This window comes from Balaenoptera borealis (assembly GCF_965194805.1).
Source record: "Balaenoptera borealis genome assembly, chromosome: 2".
Taxonomy (NCBI): Eukaryota; Metazoa; Chordata; class Mammalia; order Artiodactyla; family Balaenopteridae; genus Balaenoptera; species Balaenoptera borealis.
This window is the reverse complement of record NC_138867.1, coordinates 16,919,559-16,937,309: the sequence shown is the minus strand read 5'-3', so window position 1 is coordinate 16,937,309 and position 17,751 is coordinate 16,919,559. Positions and strand designations below refer to the sequence as shown.

The window sequence follows — 17,751 nt, the reverse complement described above, 5'->3', positions numbered from 1 at the left end:
AGAGAATATAGCTGTAGGGTGTTGTATCATGACTATCATAAACATACTCATAATTTTAAAAATTCCAGTTTTCAGAATAAGAGAAATTGATAGGAGAAGAAGAATCCCTAAAAGTAATTGTCTAATGATTTACTGACTTTTTAGTGAAAAGTAATTAACTCATATGTGTAGTCACAGTTCGGATGCTCTGGCAAGCAGGCTCTGGATTGGAGTTTAGGGGGCAGGATGTTTACTGGAGTGTGCCCTCATGATCAACATCTGTGGACCACAGTGGGAGGGGAAGAAAGAAAGGCAGAGTGAGCAATTGAGCTGCCATGCAATTTGAATGTGTCCATGGCTGACCCCATGGGAAAGCTCTGGAACTCAACTTGCCCTTCAGTATTTTCTGCATTCAGCAGAAATGGCTTGACCTTTATAACCTTGCAGTAATGGGTCATTGGTTATGTGCTGCTCCAGAAAAGTGTAACCTTGGGCCAGGTGGCAATCTACAGTTCGGGCAACAAGTCACTTCATGCAGGGGTTCTGAGCAGCACATCCAAGTGTGCACCAAAAGGGCCTTTTAGCTAACAGACACAGCAGGGGGACTAACAATGCTAAGATAAACATTTCCTATGTGCATCTGAGGCATCAATACCAATTGGAAGTGAACTGGTGGAGAAGAGGCAGTATGACATCCTGGTTTTGAACAGGGTTCTAGAATGTATTGGGGTTGTCGCTTGATTATTCACTAGCTCTGTGATTTGAGGCAATTTATCCTCTGGGACTGAGGTTATTTATTTTAAAATTATTATTCCTAATAAAAATGATTTTCCCTAAAATGTAAGGAATTGAACATCCTCTCCCTTATAGGGTTGTGTGGACTGATCAAAATAGATCATGCAATCATTTGCTATAGTACATAGCATTTTAAAAGCACATTAAAAAATGAAATTAACTATTTTATTCATCATTAACATACCCATGGTGTGCCCAGTATAACAAGAGTGCTTCAAATCACAAGTTTAAAATAGTTTATCAATTGTTCTGGTGTCTCCATAAATACATTATCTGTACCAATGATTCTTAAACAGTTTTGTACATTAACCTAACCCGAAGTTCGCTAAAACCATAGCTGTCTATTTCTATCACTTATATTCAGAGTCACCAGGTTTGTGGTAGGAGCCACTGGCTCACCCCGAAGTCTGGTATCCACGTATCCTTTTCAGTCCTTTGGCTATGACGCCCATGCCCCAAATGCTTATCGCTTCCTTCCTCCTCTGTCATCCACTATTTCCCCTCCCCTTCAGCCCAGGCCCTATTAACGTTTCGCATAGGTTTCTCCATTGGAGAATGAGTTTCAGTCCCTGGTTAATAATCTCCCCTTCACGTTCCTCTATCCATTTCATAAACGGAAAAGAAATCACACATGCCCATTTTATCCATTCAAGGAAATGTGACTCTTCAATGGCGGCTTCACTAAGTCCATGTTGTTCTGCTTATGTCTGCCGTAGATAACACAGCCAGCATTCTGACAAGGCGGAGGAGATTTAGTCGAACTATTCAGGATGTGTATTACCTCCCCATTATGATCTCTGACGGTGGAATCCCCTCTCTCAGCAGCAGCAGTACCCTCACCATCAGGGTTTGTGCGTGCGAGAGAGACGGGCGCGTGCGGACCTGCCGTGCAGAAGCCGTCCTGTCCTCGGCTGGCTTGAGTACAGGAGCCTTAATCGCTATTCTACTGTGCGTCGTCATTCTCCTAGGTAAGTCATTCTGCGTCTTAATGTGTGATGGCAATCCTGGATGTACCCTGCAACGGCGCGTTAGAAAAGAGAGCGAAAGAGACACAGAGAGAGAGAGAAAGAGTCATTCTGACAAAACTTTGGAATTAGTAATGCTTTACGTGATAACAAGACATGGCTGTTTCTTTTCATTAACTTTCTCAATACCATAGTTCATCTGGAAATGATTTGGTTCAAATGTGATGAAAGAGTTGAAATATTAAAAGAAGGGATACAGTAAGAGAAATCTTTTTGGAAAGGACCTATTTTAGAAAGAATTGATATTAAGTATTCTAAATTTCCTGTTGAAAGGGCATTTACGATTTATTTCAAAGAACATAAGTGACATTACTCTGCGATGAATCTAACCACCAAATAAAAGGAATAAATTTCTTGTAGAAATTTCTATCAGCCTAAAGTGAGTTGATCATCAATCTTAGCTGAATTTTAAAGGACTAAATATAAAATAAATTTTGCCTCAGCGATATCAAATTTTATTAAATTAAAACTAATACTTCTTTTAGTTTATTTTTGCATTACATTTTATTTTAATAGAAAATTAAAATAAAGTACTTTCTCTAATTTTATGTTATCTTTTTAATAGTTGGAATCTTATCACAACTGCATTTGAAACTAATATTACTGTAATCTCTTGAGAATTGCTATACAAAACAAGAAAGTAAATCCAGATTATTTTATAAGAAAGGCAGATGTAAATAATCTTTTGCTTTACAGTTTAAAACGGGTACATGTATATTTTTCCAGTGTGTCCTCTCTAGTTTTCTCTTAGGAGCCTTATCTTTTGTTCTTTTCTTGCTACTGTGCATATATAAGGAAAACAAACAAACTACGTACTTTGAGACACAGATGTTTTTGCAAGGAATATCCCTTGTTTTGTTCCTGGGTTAGAAGACAAATTACCCGTACAGAGGAGTGGAGATCAAGGTGGAATAAGACTGAGTAGAAAGGATGTTTAGGCAGGGTCGAGGCAGGTTGGGGTAAAATGGCAAAAATGGTAGGCTTTGTTCTAGGAGTTTAAGGAGAAGTTGAAAGCAGGGGCGGCCCATCATAAAATTTGCATGTTGAAGAAAGATGATTATGAATGAAGGGGAGAACAGATCTCATGATGGTAAAGAGAGCAGGTAGGCAAACCAACTAGGAATATGACACATTTGTCTCACTCAGATATAGCATAATTTCGACCAGTAGACTTAAAATGGAGCTGAAGAAAGGTTGCTAATACCAAGATGTTTTAGGTGAAATCAAAAGTGATCTTGGGTAATAGGCTGCAAATCACAGGATGGAAATATTTACCAAAATCTTTACTGAATGCTTACTGGAAATACCTGAGATTCCATTTGAAAACTGCAGTGTTAATTATTTCAGGTCAGTCAACAAATATTTAATGTTTATGACATGGTGTCTTTTCTTGGAACAAGTTTCCAAGGGCTAAAAGTAAAATAGCCCAAAATTGGGGCTTCCCTGGTGGCGCAGTGGTTGAGAATCTGCCTGCCAATGCAGGGGACACGGGTTCGAGCCCTGGTCTGGGAGGATCCCACGTGCCGCGGAGCGACTGGGCCCGTGAGCCACAATTGCTGAGCCTGCGCGTCTGGAGCCTGTGCTCCGCAACAAGAGAGGCCGCGATGGTGGGAGGCCCGCGCACCGCGATGAAGAGTGGCCCCTGCTTGCCGCAACTAGAGAAAGCCCTCGCGCGGAAACGAAGAGGCAACACAGTCATAAATAAATAAATAAATAAATAAAAGAACGTGAATTTCTTAAAAAAAAAAAAAAAAAATAGCCCAAAATTAAAAAAAAAAAAAAAGTGATCTTGGATAAATTGGATATGAGACTGAGTTAGAACAGTATTAAAGAAGACTTTTCATCTCTTGCTGAATGTGGGCCCTGATCTTCCCTGAGTTGGGGGACAGCAGAAATGCATTTTGCTGATGTCACCACAGCAAGAGTCTATAAAGAGAGAGAGGATAGACTAGGACTGAGCTGTGATAAACTCCAGTGTGATCGCTAAATCAAGAAGGATGCGATAGCTGAGAGCAAAGGAAAAATCACAGAACAAGGAACAAAATTAGTAAGGTATAATATCCTAAAACAAAGAAAATAAGTGCATCAAGGAGGACAGAGCGTTCAACAGTGTTCAAAGCTGCCCAAAAGTTAAATAAATTGAGTCACAAAAAGTATCAGTTGCACTTAGCAACTTGGAGTGTGGAGGTTTGATTCACCATAAGGAGAACTATTTCACTGCAGTACAGTCTTTTGCAGAAGTGTGGTAGAGATGGTAAAATGGGAAAATCAGGCTTTCTTGATTTTATTAATTTATATATTGATCATTTATATATATTTTAACTGCTATTTTCTTTAGAAATTAACAAATTACCTTTTTTGTCTTTGAAAATAAAAACCAAAATATCACAAACCAAAAAGGAAAACAAAACAAGAACAAAACCCCGAAGAATAAACAACTATAAACATTGAACCCTCTAGGTTTCCTAACTGAAACTGAAAAGCATAGAACTCAGTGACTTTTCATAAGTCAATTTTACTTCAATTAAAACAAAAACAAAAACAAAAACAAAAAAACACTCTGACATTACTATAAGTTCCTCCAGAGGCCTTATTCTGAAAGATATTTCAGCTGGTGGAGGCATGTTACCTTTGGCTTTTGTTTTCATTTATCATGATAAAATTATTTTTGCATACTAAAATTAAAAATCTTTAAGATTGAAAGATGTCAATATAAGGTACATTTAGGTGTACTATATAAAATAACATTTTATTATTTCATGAAACATTTTATTATTTCATCCCTTTAATTGACTTTCTGAAAATGTTGTTTCCCCTTTGGAGTAAATAAGAGAACATTTCTATATTTTATGCTGTACCTCAGGGCTAATGAAACAAAGTTTCTATTTGATATGTTTGCTCTCTCAATTTTTATTGAAACTCAAATGTGTCTTTACAGTTTTATCCAAAGTTTGCAGAATTTCTTAGGCTTAGATTTAAACAATCACTATAATGTAATTTATATTTTTCATGGCATTTTAAGGGTTTATATTGTTATTCAGAAAATATCTGGCCCACAGACTTGGATGGAGTCATTTGTAGTTTTGAAATAATGTTGGTTAATGTGTGAGCTCATAGGTTTCAAGAAAAATATCAACAACATCAGAGGCAGCAATACTTTTAGAACTTGTAATTCTGATATAGCATTCAACCTCAACAGCTAAATAAATCATGAAGTTAATCTTTTCATACTGAAAAATGTCTTACTTAGTAGCTGTTTGTGAACAGGACTGTGATTGTGGAAACTCAGCCCTAGTTTTGCCACTAATTAACTGTGTGATATCAGGACCCATGAAGTCTCTTGCTTCTATTTCTGAATCTATGAAAATAAAATATCAACTAGAATGACCTTAGAGTCATCTGTAAACTTTTGTGGTGCTTATTTATATTTTATTATAGGTTAAGTATGATTCAATATTTTACAGTTTGGTCAGACTCCATCTATGTATATATTGATTGCCAGAAGATGGTGCTTGAAAACCAAAGGGCCTAACTTTAAATGGTAAATGTAAACCTTGTGAGTTGAGTTATGTTTTGTCAGGATTACCTCTTCAGATCCATTTCAAGAAATGGATAGGAGAGAATTTAGAGTGAGCCATCATGATGCAATCAGAGGTTGGTGCCAGAGGAGGGGCTTGTCAGAGTCCTCTTTCCCTCCCAGGGATCTGACATTTCTTTCCCAACCCACCCTATTACTTGTCAGAGGGACCAGAATTGTTGGCAGAGTGAACCAGTGCAAGAGACCATTGAATCAGGATCTGCATCAGACCTCTTCCAGCTACCTTTGTAGTCCGTGCGTCACATATAATCTGCTGACCTAGATGAATCCACCACATAGTTTTCTCCTATTCTTGGATGTAAATTTCATCATAAATGGGGATCAAGGTGGGTGTGGTGGGAGGAGAGTGAGGAACTAGGAGAGGAGGTGGAATTGATGAGAAGATAACTGCCAACCTGTTTACCATGAAAGCTATTTTAAATGACCTTATGGGCTCCCCTGAGTTTGAAAAATTTAGTTTCAGTGAGAAGTGTCATTACCAATTATGGCTACAGAAGCTAATCAAAATCATCTCCCTGACTTGGGTCACCTCATTCTACCAAGTTTAGTACTCACATATGATGGTATAAAGAATCAAGTGATATTTAGGGGTAAACAAATCTGCTATGAAAAGTAATTTGGGGGAGTATGTTAGGAGTCAGTACATAATGTATTCAAATGCAAGCTGTATGTCAGTTTTAGTTATGAAAACTCAAAGCCCCTTAGTACTTCAAGCACTGGAATGATAATATAAGTAAGTAAATATAATATAGGAGAAAACAAAGAGAAAACTGTTTCCACAAATTTGAATTCCTTTATGAATAGAATAAACTACTGACACAATAAATTCATTATAATTTTCTTATATAAAAAGAATCACTTGGGTTTAAAATCCTGGCCAGACTTAAAGAGAAGAAAAGAAAAAGAAATATACTAACCAAGAATAAAATATTCATTAGAATAAAGACACCTCAAAAATACTACAATTAATTCATTTTATTCCAGACTATGTAATCAAACTTGAAAATACCAGAAATCATTTATAATATAATTTTGAACAAAGGACAAGCTCTGTACCCTTCTCTCTCTTTTTTTTTTTTTAACAACACCATGGCTCTATCATATTATATTTCCCAGATGAACCACTGAAAGAAGTACTGCCCTGTTATACATGTATTGTTTGATATACTGTGGGAGACTCATTTGAATATACTTATTTGCCTGCCAGTTCGTAAATAGAGATTTAACTCTCAAATTTATATGTATGATTATTATCTTCACTTATCCTCTTCAAATAAATTTGGCCTTGGGATTTTGGGGAAAACATTTAGTTTGTTTTTCAAACTTTAAAAAATATTCTCAAGCAAAATTAGGTGTTTTGTATTATTAGGAGCAGTAAGTTGATTTAAAAAAATATTTAAAAATTATTTTCCTAGTGAGACTATTACTATTCATGAAGATCCACTTAACCCAGTGCCACATTATCACTCTCACAGAGATTATTCTTTTGTTCATCTACATAAAAATTGTTTACGGAGTGTCTGCTGTGTGCCATTTGCTCCAGAAACCTCTACTGAACAAACATGATTGTAAAGAAATTCATTAGGAGTGTACCTTCTCATTCATGCTTCCACATTCTTCTCTGAATTGATTTGAATTTGCCTTTGACTAAAGGGACCATGTGTCCATATTTGTCCTGATGTCCTGATGTAATTATAGAGGAAATCCCCTTCCACCCTTAAAAAGCATCCCAGATTGTACGGCTATTTATAAATTGATCTTTATAATAAATAGTTATGTAACAAATCTAGGAATCATTTGTCACTGGCACGTAACTCTCTTTGTCTAGAAAAGAGATAGATGTAAAACTCTAAATTCAAACTTACCTAGTATCTATATTTTGAATCAACACATATATATCAGGAATATTTTCTTAAATTCGGGGAAATAAGTGAATAGAAGCTATCGTAATAATAAACCCAGCATTATCCACTATGTTTCATTAGGCAAATATGATACTGATATTGGTGAAGGATGTGAATTACCTCCATACTTCGATAATAGTATTGATCACATTCTTCCTGTTATACATGCACATAAAGTCCCTTGGCATCAACTACCAACCATTTCAACATAAGGAAAATAACTTGATTTATTGACAAAAGTAAGAAATTTTACTATAATAAATTAGGCAGTCTGTAGAAATAGATTTTTTTTTTAAATTAATTAATTAATTTATTTATTTTTGGCTGTGTTGGGTCTTCGTTTCTGTGCGAGGGCTTTCTCTAGTTGCGGCAAGCGGGGGCCACTCTTCATCGCGGTGCGCGGGCCTCTCACTATCGCGGCCTCTCTTGTTGCGGAGCACAGGCTCCAGACGCGCAGGCTCAGTAGCTGTGGCTCACGGGCCCAGGTGCTCCGCGGCATGTGGGATCTTCCCAGACCGGGGCTCGAACCCGTGTCCCCTGCATTGGCAGGCAGACTCTCAACCACTGTGCCACCAGGGAAGCCCGAAATAGATGTTTTGATCTAGAACGGCCTCCTCACTTAATCATAAAGATGAGCAGAAATATATGGTGGACGATAAATATAAACCTCTGGGTAGAAAGAATGGAGTGCATTGCTTGAGATACTGCTTGGGCCACTGAATTAGAAAGCTGTAGGCTGGATTTACACTAAATAAACAGTGAGGTATTAAATGCATATTGATGGCATTCAGTGAAATGTTTCTTTGTTGTTGTTTTGTTTGTTTGTTTTTCCCAAAAAGAAAGTATAAGCAACGTGAAGGGGAAACTACTGTATTCTGTAGCAGAGCATTTGTGAAGCAGAGCCACATGCAGCATCGGCATTTCATTTTCTGCTTTTCCTGTAATCACTCCCTTTCAAACACAGTGACTCACTAATTCCCCATGTCTACTATAATCTCCCCATTGCATTTCCCCATTACTTAGGCAGTATCCTCTTATTCCATACTTTTCCAGATGATTCCCTGACCCTCCCTAAAGATGTTTTGTCTCTTTTTCCTTTATTCCCACAGGTTCCCACTTGCCTCTTGTATGCAAAATTAGCTTCTTCCCAGTACACTGTGACCACCTCTTTCCACATACGGTAGATTTCCCTCTCATAATTATCCTTTCCACTTCTGGCTTGAATATCTATTCCTCTTCCTCTCTACATTTTCAAGTCTTAAAATCACATATACACTATGATATCTAGTTCAAATACAGGCAAAGCTTATCTGTGTTGTTTATGGGTATACATAAAAAGGGGTTAAACTATAAAGAGAAGCAAGGAAACAATAAAAAAAAGAAGAATAGAAGTTATTTTTTAGAGGGGATGGGTAAAAGGGTGGATTCGAGGGTTTCAGGTATGTTCTGTGTCAGAGGATAGGTAACCCGGTGTTCGCTTGCTTTCTGACCATTTGTTAAAGCTTACATATAATCAGGATTTCCAGGTAAAATACAGTTTACAGACATAAATAAATAGATAATAGACAAAATACAGTATAGAAATGTGAGTTTTGTATAAAAAAAAATATATCTGTAGGAGTTTCTGCATGTGTGTATGTATACACATACATCTACAGATATATTACATGGGACATACTTATGCTATATATATGTATAAGCTATAATATACTTATGAGATATATATATATATACACTTATGCTATAATATGTATAGCATAAATATGTCCTATGCATAATATTGGGACAAATATCTAATATATATACTTAATGCATTCATAAAATATTTGCACATTGCATGAGACATACTTAATTGTATATTACACATATATATGTATGTGTATATGCACACATATTATATATAGTATGTAATATGTATGTATACGTATATTATACATGCATTTTTGTTGTGTTTCATCTCGTATTATACATATATAATACATATATATATTTCTGTTGTTATTCATATCAAATTTACATTTAATTGGGTATCATGCATTATTTGCTAAATCTAACAACCCTACATTCCATTTGAATATTCCTCTGATTATTATATTATAAGGAATGTTTTAAATACTAGTGAACCTAATAATTGTTATCATAAAGCCTAGATTATCAGCTAACCAAGAAGCAAGCAGTCTGTAGAGATGAAGTAAAGGGTATTGGGCCTAATGACATAAAGTAGAAATAGCTTTCTATTTAGTAATGGTTTAATACCATCAAATAGAGCAATCTGAAACTATTGAAAAACCACCAAGGCAAAATACCCAAGACTTATTTCTATCAATTTATTCAATGGCTACAACATTTTTGATAATAAGAACCTATTCACTGCTTTTGGCTAAGGTGCCCTAAGACACATGGCCAACAGGTCACTCAGTTCCTTGTTCTATATTTTTTAAATAATGAAGTTGATTATGGTAATGGAAACATCATCATCTTTGGTGTGAAAAGTCATAAACTACAGCCCAAGGTTTTCCACCTGCCATTTGTGTGGTCTTATGGTTACATGGTATTTACTCATGTAATCTCTCCTGAGTCTCAGTTTCCTCATTTTAAAAATGAGGAAATCCCCAGCTCTGCTTTGAGGATTAAGTTTAAAAGTTATGTAAAGAGCATTGTGTAAACAAAAAAATTCCTATGAAACATAAACTGTGTACAAATAAAATAACATCTTTTGCAGCTTGATAGATAAGTGTAATAATTAATGCCTGATAATATTATTCTAAAGGATAATGAACAAACGAGATGTACCATGTAAAATATTCCTGCTTTGATTTTCTACAAAGCATCAAAAGGAAAGAGTTAAAGATAGGGGCTCCTTCTTCCTATTTCACAAAAACTTAAAATATCCTGCCTTTAGTGTACTCCTAAGAAGGATAAGTATCTATAGATTGACTCCCACACAGAATTATTTTTCCAGTCAAAATTTCATATTGCTTTTCCATCATCTGTTTCCCTGACTGAATGATTTGACTTCATCACCGGTCGCGAATCCTGAAGCCATAGCCTGGCAAATGAGAATATCACAGCATTCTCCAGAAGATCAGCGATTCCCAATGTTTTGTAGAGATAGTCGTTTTCTACATTCTTCAAGATGTTAAAAACTCTTGCGGTGGTATTCACAGAGTGCAGAGATCAGGGCTGTGTTACAACGTAAGCCTAAATGGAATGTAGCTGATGATAGTGGCTGGGAGTTGCTGATGTCCGATCTCCAAGAATGTCCTTCTTCTTTTTCTAACCCTTCATCCTCTTTCCGTTTCTCCTTAGCAATTGTAGTACTTTTCATCACCCTGAGACGCAGCAAAAAAGAGCCCCTGATCATTTCAGAGGAGGACGTGCGGGAGAACGTGGTCACCTATGATGACGAGGGGGGCGGCGAGGAAGACACCGAGGCCTTTGACATCACAGCCTTGAGGAACCCGTCTGCGGCCGAGGAGTTCAAGCACCGGAGAGATATCAGACCAGAAGTGACACTCACCCCCAGGCACCAGACGTTTTCCACCCTGGAAAGTATAGATGTTCAGGAGTTTATTAAGCAAAGACTGGCTGAAGCCGACCTGGACCCCAGCGTCCCGCCTTATGACTCTCTGCAGACTTACGCCTACGAGGGTCAGAGATCGGAAGCCGGGTCCATCAGCTCTCTGGATTCGGCTGCCACACAATCAGACCAGGATTATCAGTACCTTGGAGACTGGGGACCCGAGTTTAAAAAGTTAGCTGAACTCTATGGAGAAATAGAATCTGAAAGAACAACTTAGGGGGTCCATTCTTGCAACCTTCTAGAATTCGCTTCCTGAGCAAGTGGAGATATAACCTCAGCAATGGCAAAGAAGAAGCTTGGAAACAGTACTAGGAACTGAACAAGCAGAGCACAGCTACTGTAGAAACAAGTGCCCTTTTCATGATCGAAAATGGGTTATTTAATCGGAAGAAAGTCAAATTAAAAAAAAAAATACAGAGAAAAAGCTATTGTTCCTTGTGTATATTTTCAATTGCTCAATAAAGTCTGTGTACTGTTTAATGAAGAATACCTGAATTAAGCCAAACGATGATATTTGTTTCAATATTTTGTGATTTCTTTTCAAAAGCAAAAGTGAACAAGAAGTTTCCAAATCACTCATGACTCTGATTTCTAGGGGTGGTACCCTGCAAAATGAAACTGGTGAAGTTAATCACGACCTCTTTTTCCACTCTTTTGGGTGGACTCTTGAGACCCACACCCTGTTTTTGTGACACATCTCATTAGCTTTGTCTTGTGTTGAAATGACACGAGGTATTTCCAATATACCAGGCCACTCTGTCATGGACTTGTATGTACCATTTTCCTTTGCCCTCCCCGCTTCTTTTCTCCATATGAAACTGATGGAACACGGGGATTTGCTGCTTGCGCTGTGATGTATGCAACTTCTGTGCACCAGTTGTGCACTGCTCTGAATCACGGAGACTACTGTCTCTGTCCTGCCTGTCCCCCTTTATTTTAACAGGAGAACACCCTTTTTTAAGTGGCTAGAATGAATGTTTTAAGATATACTCAGATCATCTATGTCAGGGAAAGATTTAATTAAAAAAAACAAAACAAAACCTACAAACCTTATCCTGCACAGAACACTGAGGAACTCTATACTTTTTTTTCTCCATTTGTTTTAGTGCATTTACATCAGCAATTCTGATCATTCCTGTACCTAAAATTGGTTGTCAAATATTTGATGATTGATTTATACTTGTCTAATTTGCTTATTTTTAACATGGCAGTCATTAAAAAAATAATGACGCGGTGGGGTGGAGATGGTGGTGTGCTGAATTGGGCGATTGGGATTGACATGTATACACTGATGTGTATAAGATTGATTACTGATTAAAAAAAAAATAATAATGAACCTCATATGATAACTATGTAGTCTGAAAAGACTATCCTCCAACTTACATGAACTTCGTAGACTTATGATTGACTTGCCTTTATTCCTCACAGAAGCTCGGACTTTCACCATCTCACTGATTGATTAGCCCTTTATGTTTGAGACCCACAGAAAATGTGTAGGGCTAGGAGCAAAAAAATAGGAGTTTCCCACTTATTATTCTCAGACACGTCCCTTAAAGTCACTTAGAGTCCCAAACTACAAAATAGAGATGGCAAAGACTTCCCTGCTTAACTTACAGGGTTATGTGACGATCAATAAGCATCTGTAAAAATGTTTTGCCAACTGCAAAGTGTTCTGTTATGTAAAGGCTGGCAGACACTATCATTTTCTAATTCCATTAGTCATAATTAGAGAGTTGCATACATTTTGAATAAAATACTATATTACCATGGGAGAATTTCATGAAACCTTCAACAGTGAAGCAACTGCTAACTGGAAATATAATATGAAAGTTTAATTCTTTTGATATTTTCCCAAATAGGCTAATTTTTTCAGAATTTCTTGGGGTTTTCCCCCTAAATTGCTTAGATAACATTTTGTTGTTGTTGATATTGGTCGTGAAATAAAAATTCATAGCATAATGATCCTAGTCTCCAAAAATGACCACATTTATGTATTTTAGATTAATTGGAATTTTGAAACCCCCAAATTAAGATTTATTTTAAGGGGAAGTTTTGCCTTTGCTCTTTAAATATATTATAGTCTAGAGTCTTCAAAAGTTATGCGACATTTTCTGATTCTACTGATGTGCAAAATTTTGAATTTTGCCTCTGTTCACAACTGCCCTGTGCTATTATTTTTCAATTTTGAGGTATGGAAAGTAAGTAAATTTAATTTGAATATTTCTCAATTTGTGTTTGAAGCCTGAGGAATAAAATGTAATTTAAGTTTTTTACAACATTTTAGCTTTCCAGATGCTGCTTTATCATTTTTTATATCATAATGGTATGCATTCCAGTATAAAGCCAAATCAAAAGAGATACTCAGGGGCTTTGGGGAACAACCCCTGGAGACCCATACTCTGATTATGCAAATGCTGGACTACATTCACCCTGACAGAAGGGTCCACCTTTGGAGAACGACTGTGGATGCTGGTGCTTTGACTTTCCTATGCAAAGAGGACCAGGAAAACCAGGTTTTGGATGTTCCGTAGGTTTTTGGATTTAGATTTTTGATAAACTATTCACAGCCTTTGTTTTGTTTTGTTTTGTTTTAATATTCATCTGGCAACTTTACAGATAAAGGCTTGGAAGAGGAGAATACATGTATAAACCATTTAAACGTAAAAGCCAAGGTCCTCTGCATGGTTTTGAGTATGGAAACATTTCCTTGATTTTGTGGAAAAAAACCCCCAGATCCATCTGATTTTAATTACACATTTTAATGATAATGGATTGCTTCTAAGCCCCTGATATTAAATTTCATATAGAGGCAAAATGGAGCTTCTGTAGTATTGAAATAATATGTTCCTATATTGATTTTTTTAGAATTTTGTTAAGGAAAGCATTCCAAATATTATTTTTATATATATTCTGAAGTGAGGCAATTATATCATTATTATAAGTATGGACTGGGTCTCATATTTTTTTAATGTGCTACTTTGGGTCAAAAAAGCAATAATGATATATAAATGCTCTGCCAATGGACTGAAGTCATTTAACATTCAATACCTTGCTTTAAAAACTTCAGTTTATCAGTGTGAAAAGCGAATTCTCAAAGAGTTTAGTGGGTAAAGAGTTTGCACATGCTCTGAACCCTCTCTAGCCACAGATAATCAGCTCTGGAATATGTGAGTCCATATGGATTCCACTGTGGAATCGCTAATGTGTCTCAGCACATTTTGTAAGCCTTGGTTGATATTTACAGGAAAAATATAACTTTGAAATCAATTTACTTATTTCCAAGAGAAGAATTTTCCACAGACAGACCTTATACAATGTGGTGGCTGCTAAATTAGAGGAAATACAAGCAGTTATAACTTTTTTATCCAATGGCTTTCTTAATAGAATTTATAAATTCCAAATAACCTTTGTGCAGACGTAGGTCTTGCAGAAATTACTAAAGACCTATCATCGTAAATTCTTTCTATGATAAATCTATACATACACAGATTTGCAGGGGAAATTGAAGAGGAAATTTTCCCTAAGATAAGGCTCTATGCAAAGTTATGACTTTCCCATAACCAGGTATAAGAAGGAAAATATTCTGAGAAATGGCATTCATGTAACCACACACCCATACACACACATATGTCTTCTTCAAGAATATTTAGAGAGTAAAAGAATATTCAAAATAGTGACTTAGGTATTATGATCCAAATATGTGATGCATACAAAATTTAAGTACCCAGCATATGGAAGATTCAGCAAGAAGTTACCGAACATTTTTTTTGGCTTTTATTTTGTGTCTAGCCTCATTCTAACCTTCAGTGCTGTCCATGATTGAAGCTGGTTTCACAGAGCAGAAAACACTATTAATAATAAATCAAAATTTTAGAAATGATGATTTAATGAACACAGTGTGGCTATTAAATACTAGAAAGTGATTTGACTTAGATTCTTAGTGTACTACAATGTAGTCAGAAGTCTGGGTCAAAGAAGGGCAATGTACTAAGTACACCATTTTCAGCAATGTTGAAAGCTTACATAAACGATTAGTCATTGTTTTATTTGTTCCTACAAACCTATATCCATAACTTTGATTCATTGTCCTTTTGGTTTAGCTGAATATATAGGGAAAACACACAGAAATTCAGGTAGACTCGTTCATGTCAGCAGCCATCAAGAAGTGCCAGTTAAATGAGCATGGTAATAGGTACACTGGAACATGCATAGATCCAATATTTTTGGGTAAAAGCTTCATCTGCTTTTTAGTGTGGGCAGTGTTTGATCAGCTATTCAACAAAGCAGAACTCTAAAGCTGATCATTCTGGAAAGAGGCAAGAGTCCCATTTTTCAAACTCAAATTGTACTTAGCTTCAAGGTATGGTTACATTCAATTAATTTACTTGCCTTTCAATTTCAAGAATAGAACAAATCTCAGAACCGTCCTTGGTAGATATGTGACTCAAATTTAAATTCTCTCTTTTTTTTACCCTTTAGGATTAAAGGCAAATCAAATATTATCTGAAGGAAAAAAAAAACACTTCAACTTTTATTTTCTACCTCATCAGCAGAAGGTAAATTTTTTTTGTAATATAGAATTAGAAATCTCATTAACCCTACAGTCAAAAGTAGCTCACAATCATTTGAAGATAACACTAGCACAGAACCCACTCTTTTTTCAAAGATTCCAAATACATCATTTTAAAATGAAAATATTAATAGCAACAGTTTTTAACATGTCAAAAGATGTATTCTGCCTTTGGCTTCTACCAATGAAAGAAGTAGTGAGGAATTTGTTTTGTTTTTTTGTTTTGTTTTTGTTTTAATTAGAGATTAAAAAAAACAAGTTGTGCTCTTATTTGAAGCTTGATGAAAAAAAGCTTTTAGGCTATTAAGGAATGATTACATTTATCTACTTTGCTGAGTCTATGGAAATGAAGGATTTTTGCCCTTCAACATTACAGAGACATCAAACCTATTTTAATAATAATTTGCTTTTAAAGTCTTAGGTGAAAATAAATGGGAAAATAGGAATTCAAATACTCCTGAAATGATATTCTGTGAGGAAGGCATGTGTCATTTACAGATGGAAGTGGTTTCATCTGATGGTTTCATCTTATTGCCCAGCAATATTACCTTCAGAAATAAAGAAATGGGCCATAATAGTTAGTGTCACCTTAATGATTTTATCAAGGCGATTTTTCTTGTGTCATAATGCATCAAATTCTTATTCTAAAACATTTATTGCCATTTTCAAAGTGTCACTTCAAATGCCTTCGTTTCAAACAGGAATTCATGCAATCTAACATTGTGATTTACTGAGTAAGCTCTTCTAAACATGCATCATATGTAAGATACTATTCCAGGCACTGTGAAGGCTGTAAAAAAAAAAAGTGTTTTGGTGATAGGTGTTATCATCAATGAAATGAGAGTCTCACTTGAGAGTTAAGACCTACATATAAAAAGCTATAGACAATATAATATAAAGCAAAAAGGGGCAAATGTTCTAAAATAGGCTCAGATATATCTAGAAAAGGTTGAAGGGTCACATTAAAACTGTGTCTGTAGTATGCAAGCTTGAGGCACTCCCCAGGACGTGGGGAATAATACAAGCCCAGAGCCAGGGAGAAGCAGAGGGAGCCGTTTTAACAATTGTCCAAAAGTAGATCATTCAACATGGGATAGAGGACTCATACAAGGCAATAATGATAACATAAGATGTTAGGAGAAGTTAGTTAGATTTAGATTTAAGGTGATTCAATGGCACTTATCCTTTAATCACTGTCACTGAGTTTATTTTTCTCCTAAACAGAAAAATGACCATGGCCAGACATCTCTTTTAAGAAACTCAGTCTTTCATTAATGTCTATCATTCAGTGAAGATATCTTAAAGAAAGATTACAGGGTCATTTGTGCCTACAGAAGGAATATTAGATTATTTTAATTATTTCCAAAAGATAATACCCATTTTAGGAATATATTTTGAGAAGGCAAAAAATGAACAAAAAGGCATAGGTGATTTACATTTCAGGGTTTAATTGTTGGGTCATTTAATTTGATCAATTTATTCATCCTAATAAAAATAAATTTAAATGAGGGCAAAGGAGATACTTTTAAGAACAATATTTATTCATATACATTTATTCTTAACTGGACAAATGTGTCCATCTTCTATAATCATTTTTTTAGGTATAAAAAGATTTTTGGACTAAAAAGAAATAATAACCAAATACCAAAGACCAAATTGATGCCTTACTAAAACTGCATCAGTTATTTTTAATTAAAGTCACAAACTTTAGTGTTTGTGACACTAGATGTCTCATACTCTAGTGTTTCATTTTATTAAAAAATTTGCATTTGGATTTGTTTTCAAAAAGTGACTATCGTAAACATGAAGATGCAATGATAGAGGTAGATTTCTTAAACTTAGAAATTCCTACTTTTAAATCTTGTTTCTCACTTTTTCTTTTTTCACATTTACTTGTTTTTTTATAACAACCCTAGAAAAGCTATATTTGAGCAATTTCTATATCTCATGTATTTTTCAGAACAAATTCAAGAAAATGTTTTTCAGAAATAGAAAGCAGTTATCATGTTGTTTTCAAGGTTTAGATTTTTATCACATTTTCTCTCCCTCTGTCACTAATCATGCCCTTCCTCACCAAAAAGTTATAAAAGAAAATTGCATTCAGAAAAATACTCTGTGACAGTCACTTTCCTGTGAGCCTGAGGTTTCCTTCCATGATGTGGTTTGGTTTTTTTAGCTCTTTCGGTCAGCACTGTGTATTTCCAATCTCCTGGAAGTCATCCTGTCTTCTGCCTTCCAAAGATAGTTGGGGGAGAAGTCATTTTTGTTCATATGAAATATGTTTCAAATATTTCAGA

At 35.6% G+C, this 17,751-nt stretch overlaps 1 protein-coding gene across 4 annotated transcripts in view; it reads left to right on the top strand.

Moving 5' to 3' along the window:
* Positions 1 to 11,317, top strand: part of CDH18 (cadherin 18) — a 577,532-nt gene extending 566,215 nt beyond the window's left edge. For 2 of the 4 annotated variants that reach the window (XM_082380804.1, XM_082380803.1), the window contains exons 11-12: positions 1,491 to 1,742; positions 10,611 to 11,317. In XM_082380804.1, the coding sequence (XP_082236930.1) occupies positions 1,491 to 1,742; positions 10,611 to 11,101 (743 nt within the window). In that variant the 3' untranslated portion in view covers positions 11,102 to 11,317. The remainder of the gene's footprint in view (positions 1 to 1,490; positions 1,743 to 10,610) is intronic. The other 2 variants (XM_082380806.1, XM_082380805.1) reach the window with 2 other exon arrangements.
* The last annotated feature ends 6,434 nt before the right edge of the window (positions 11,318 to 17,751 follow it).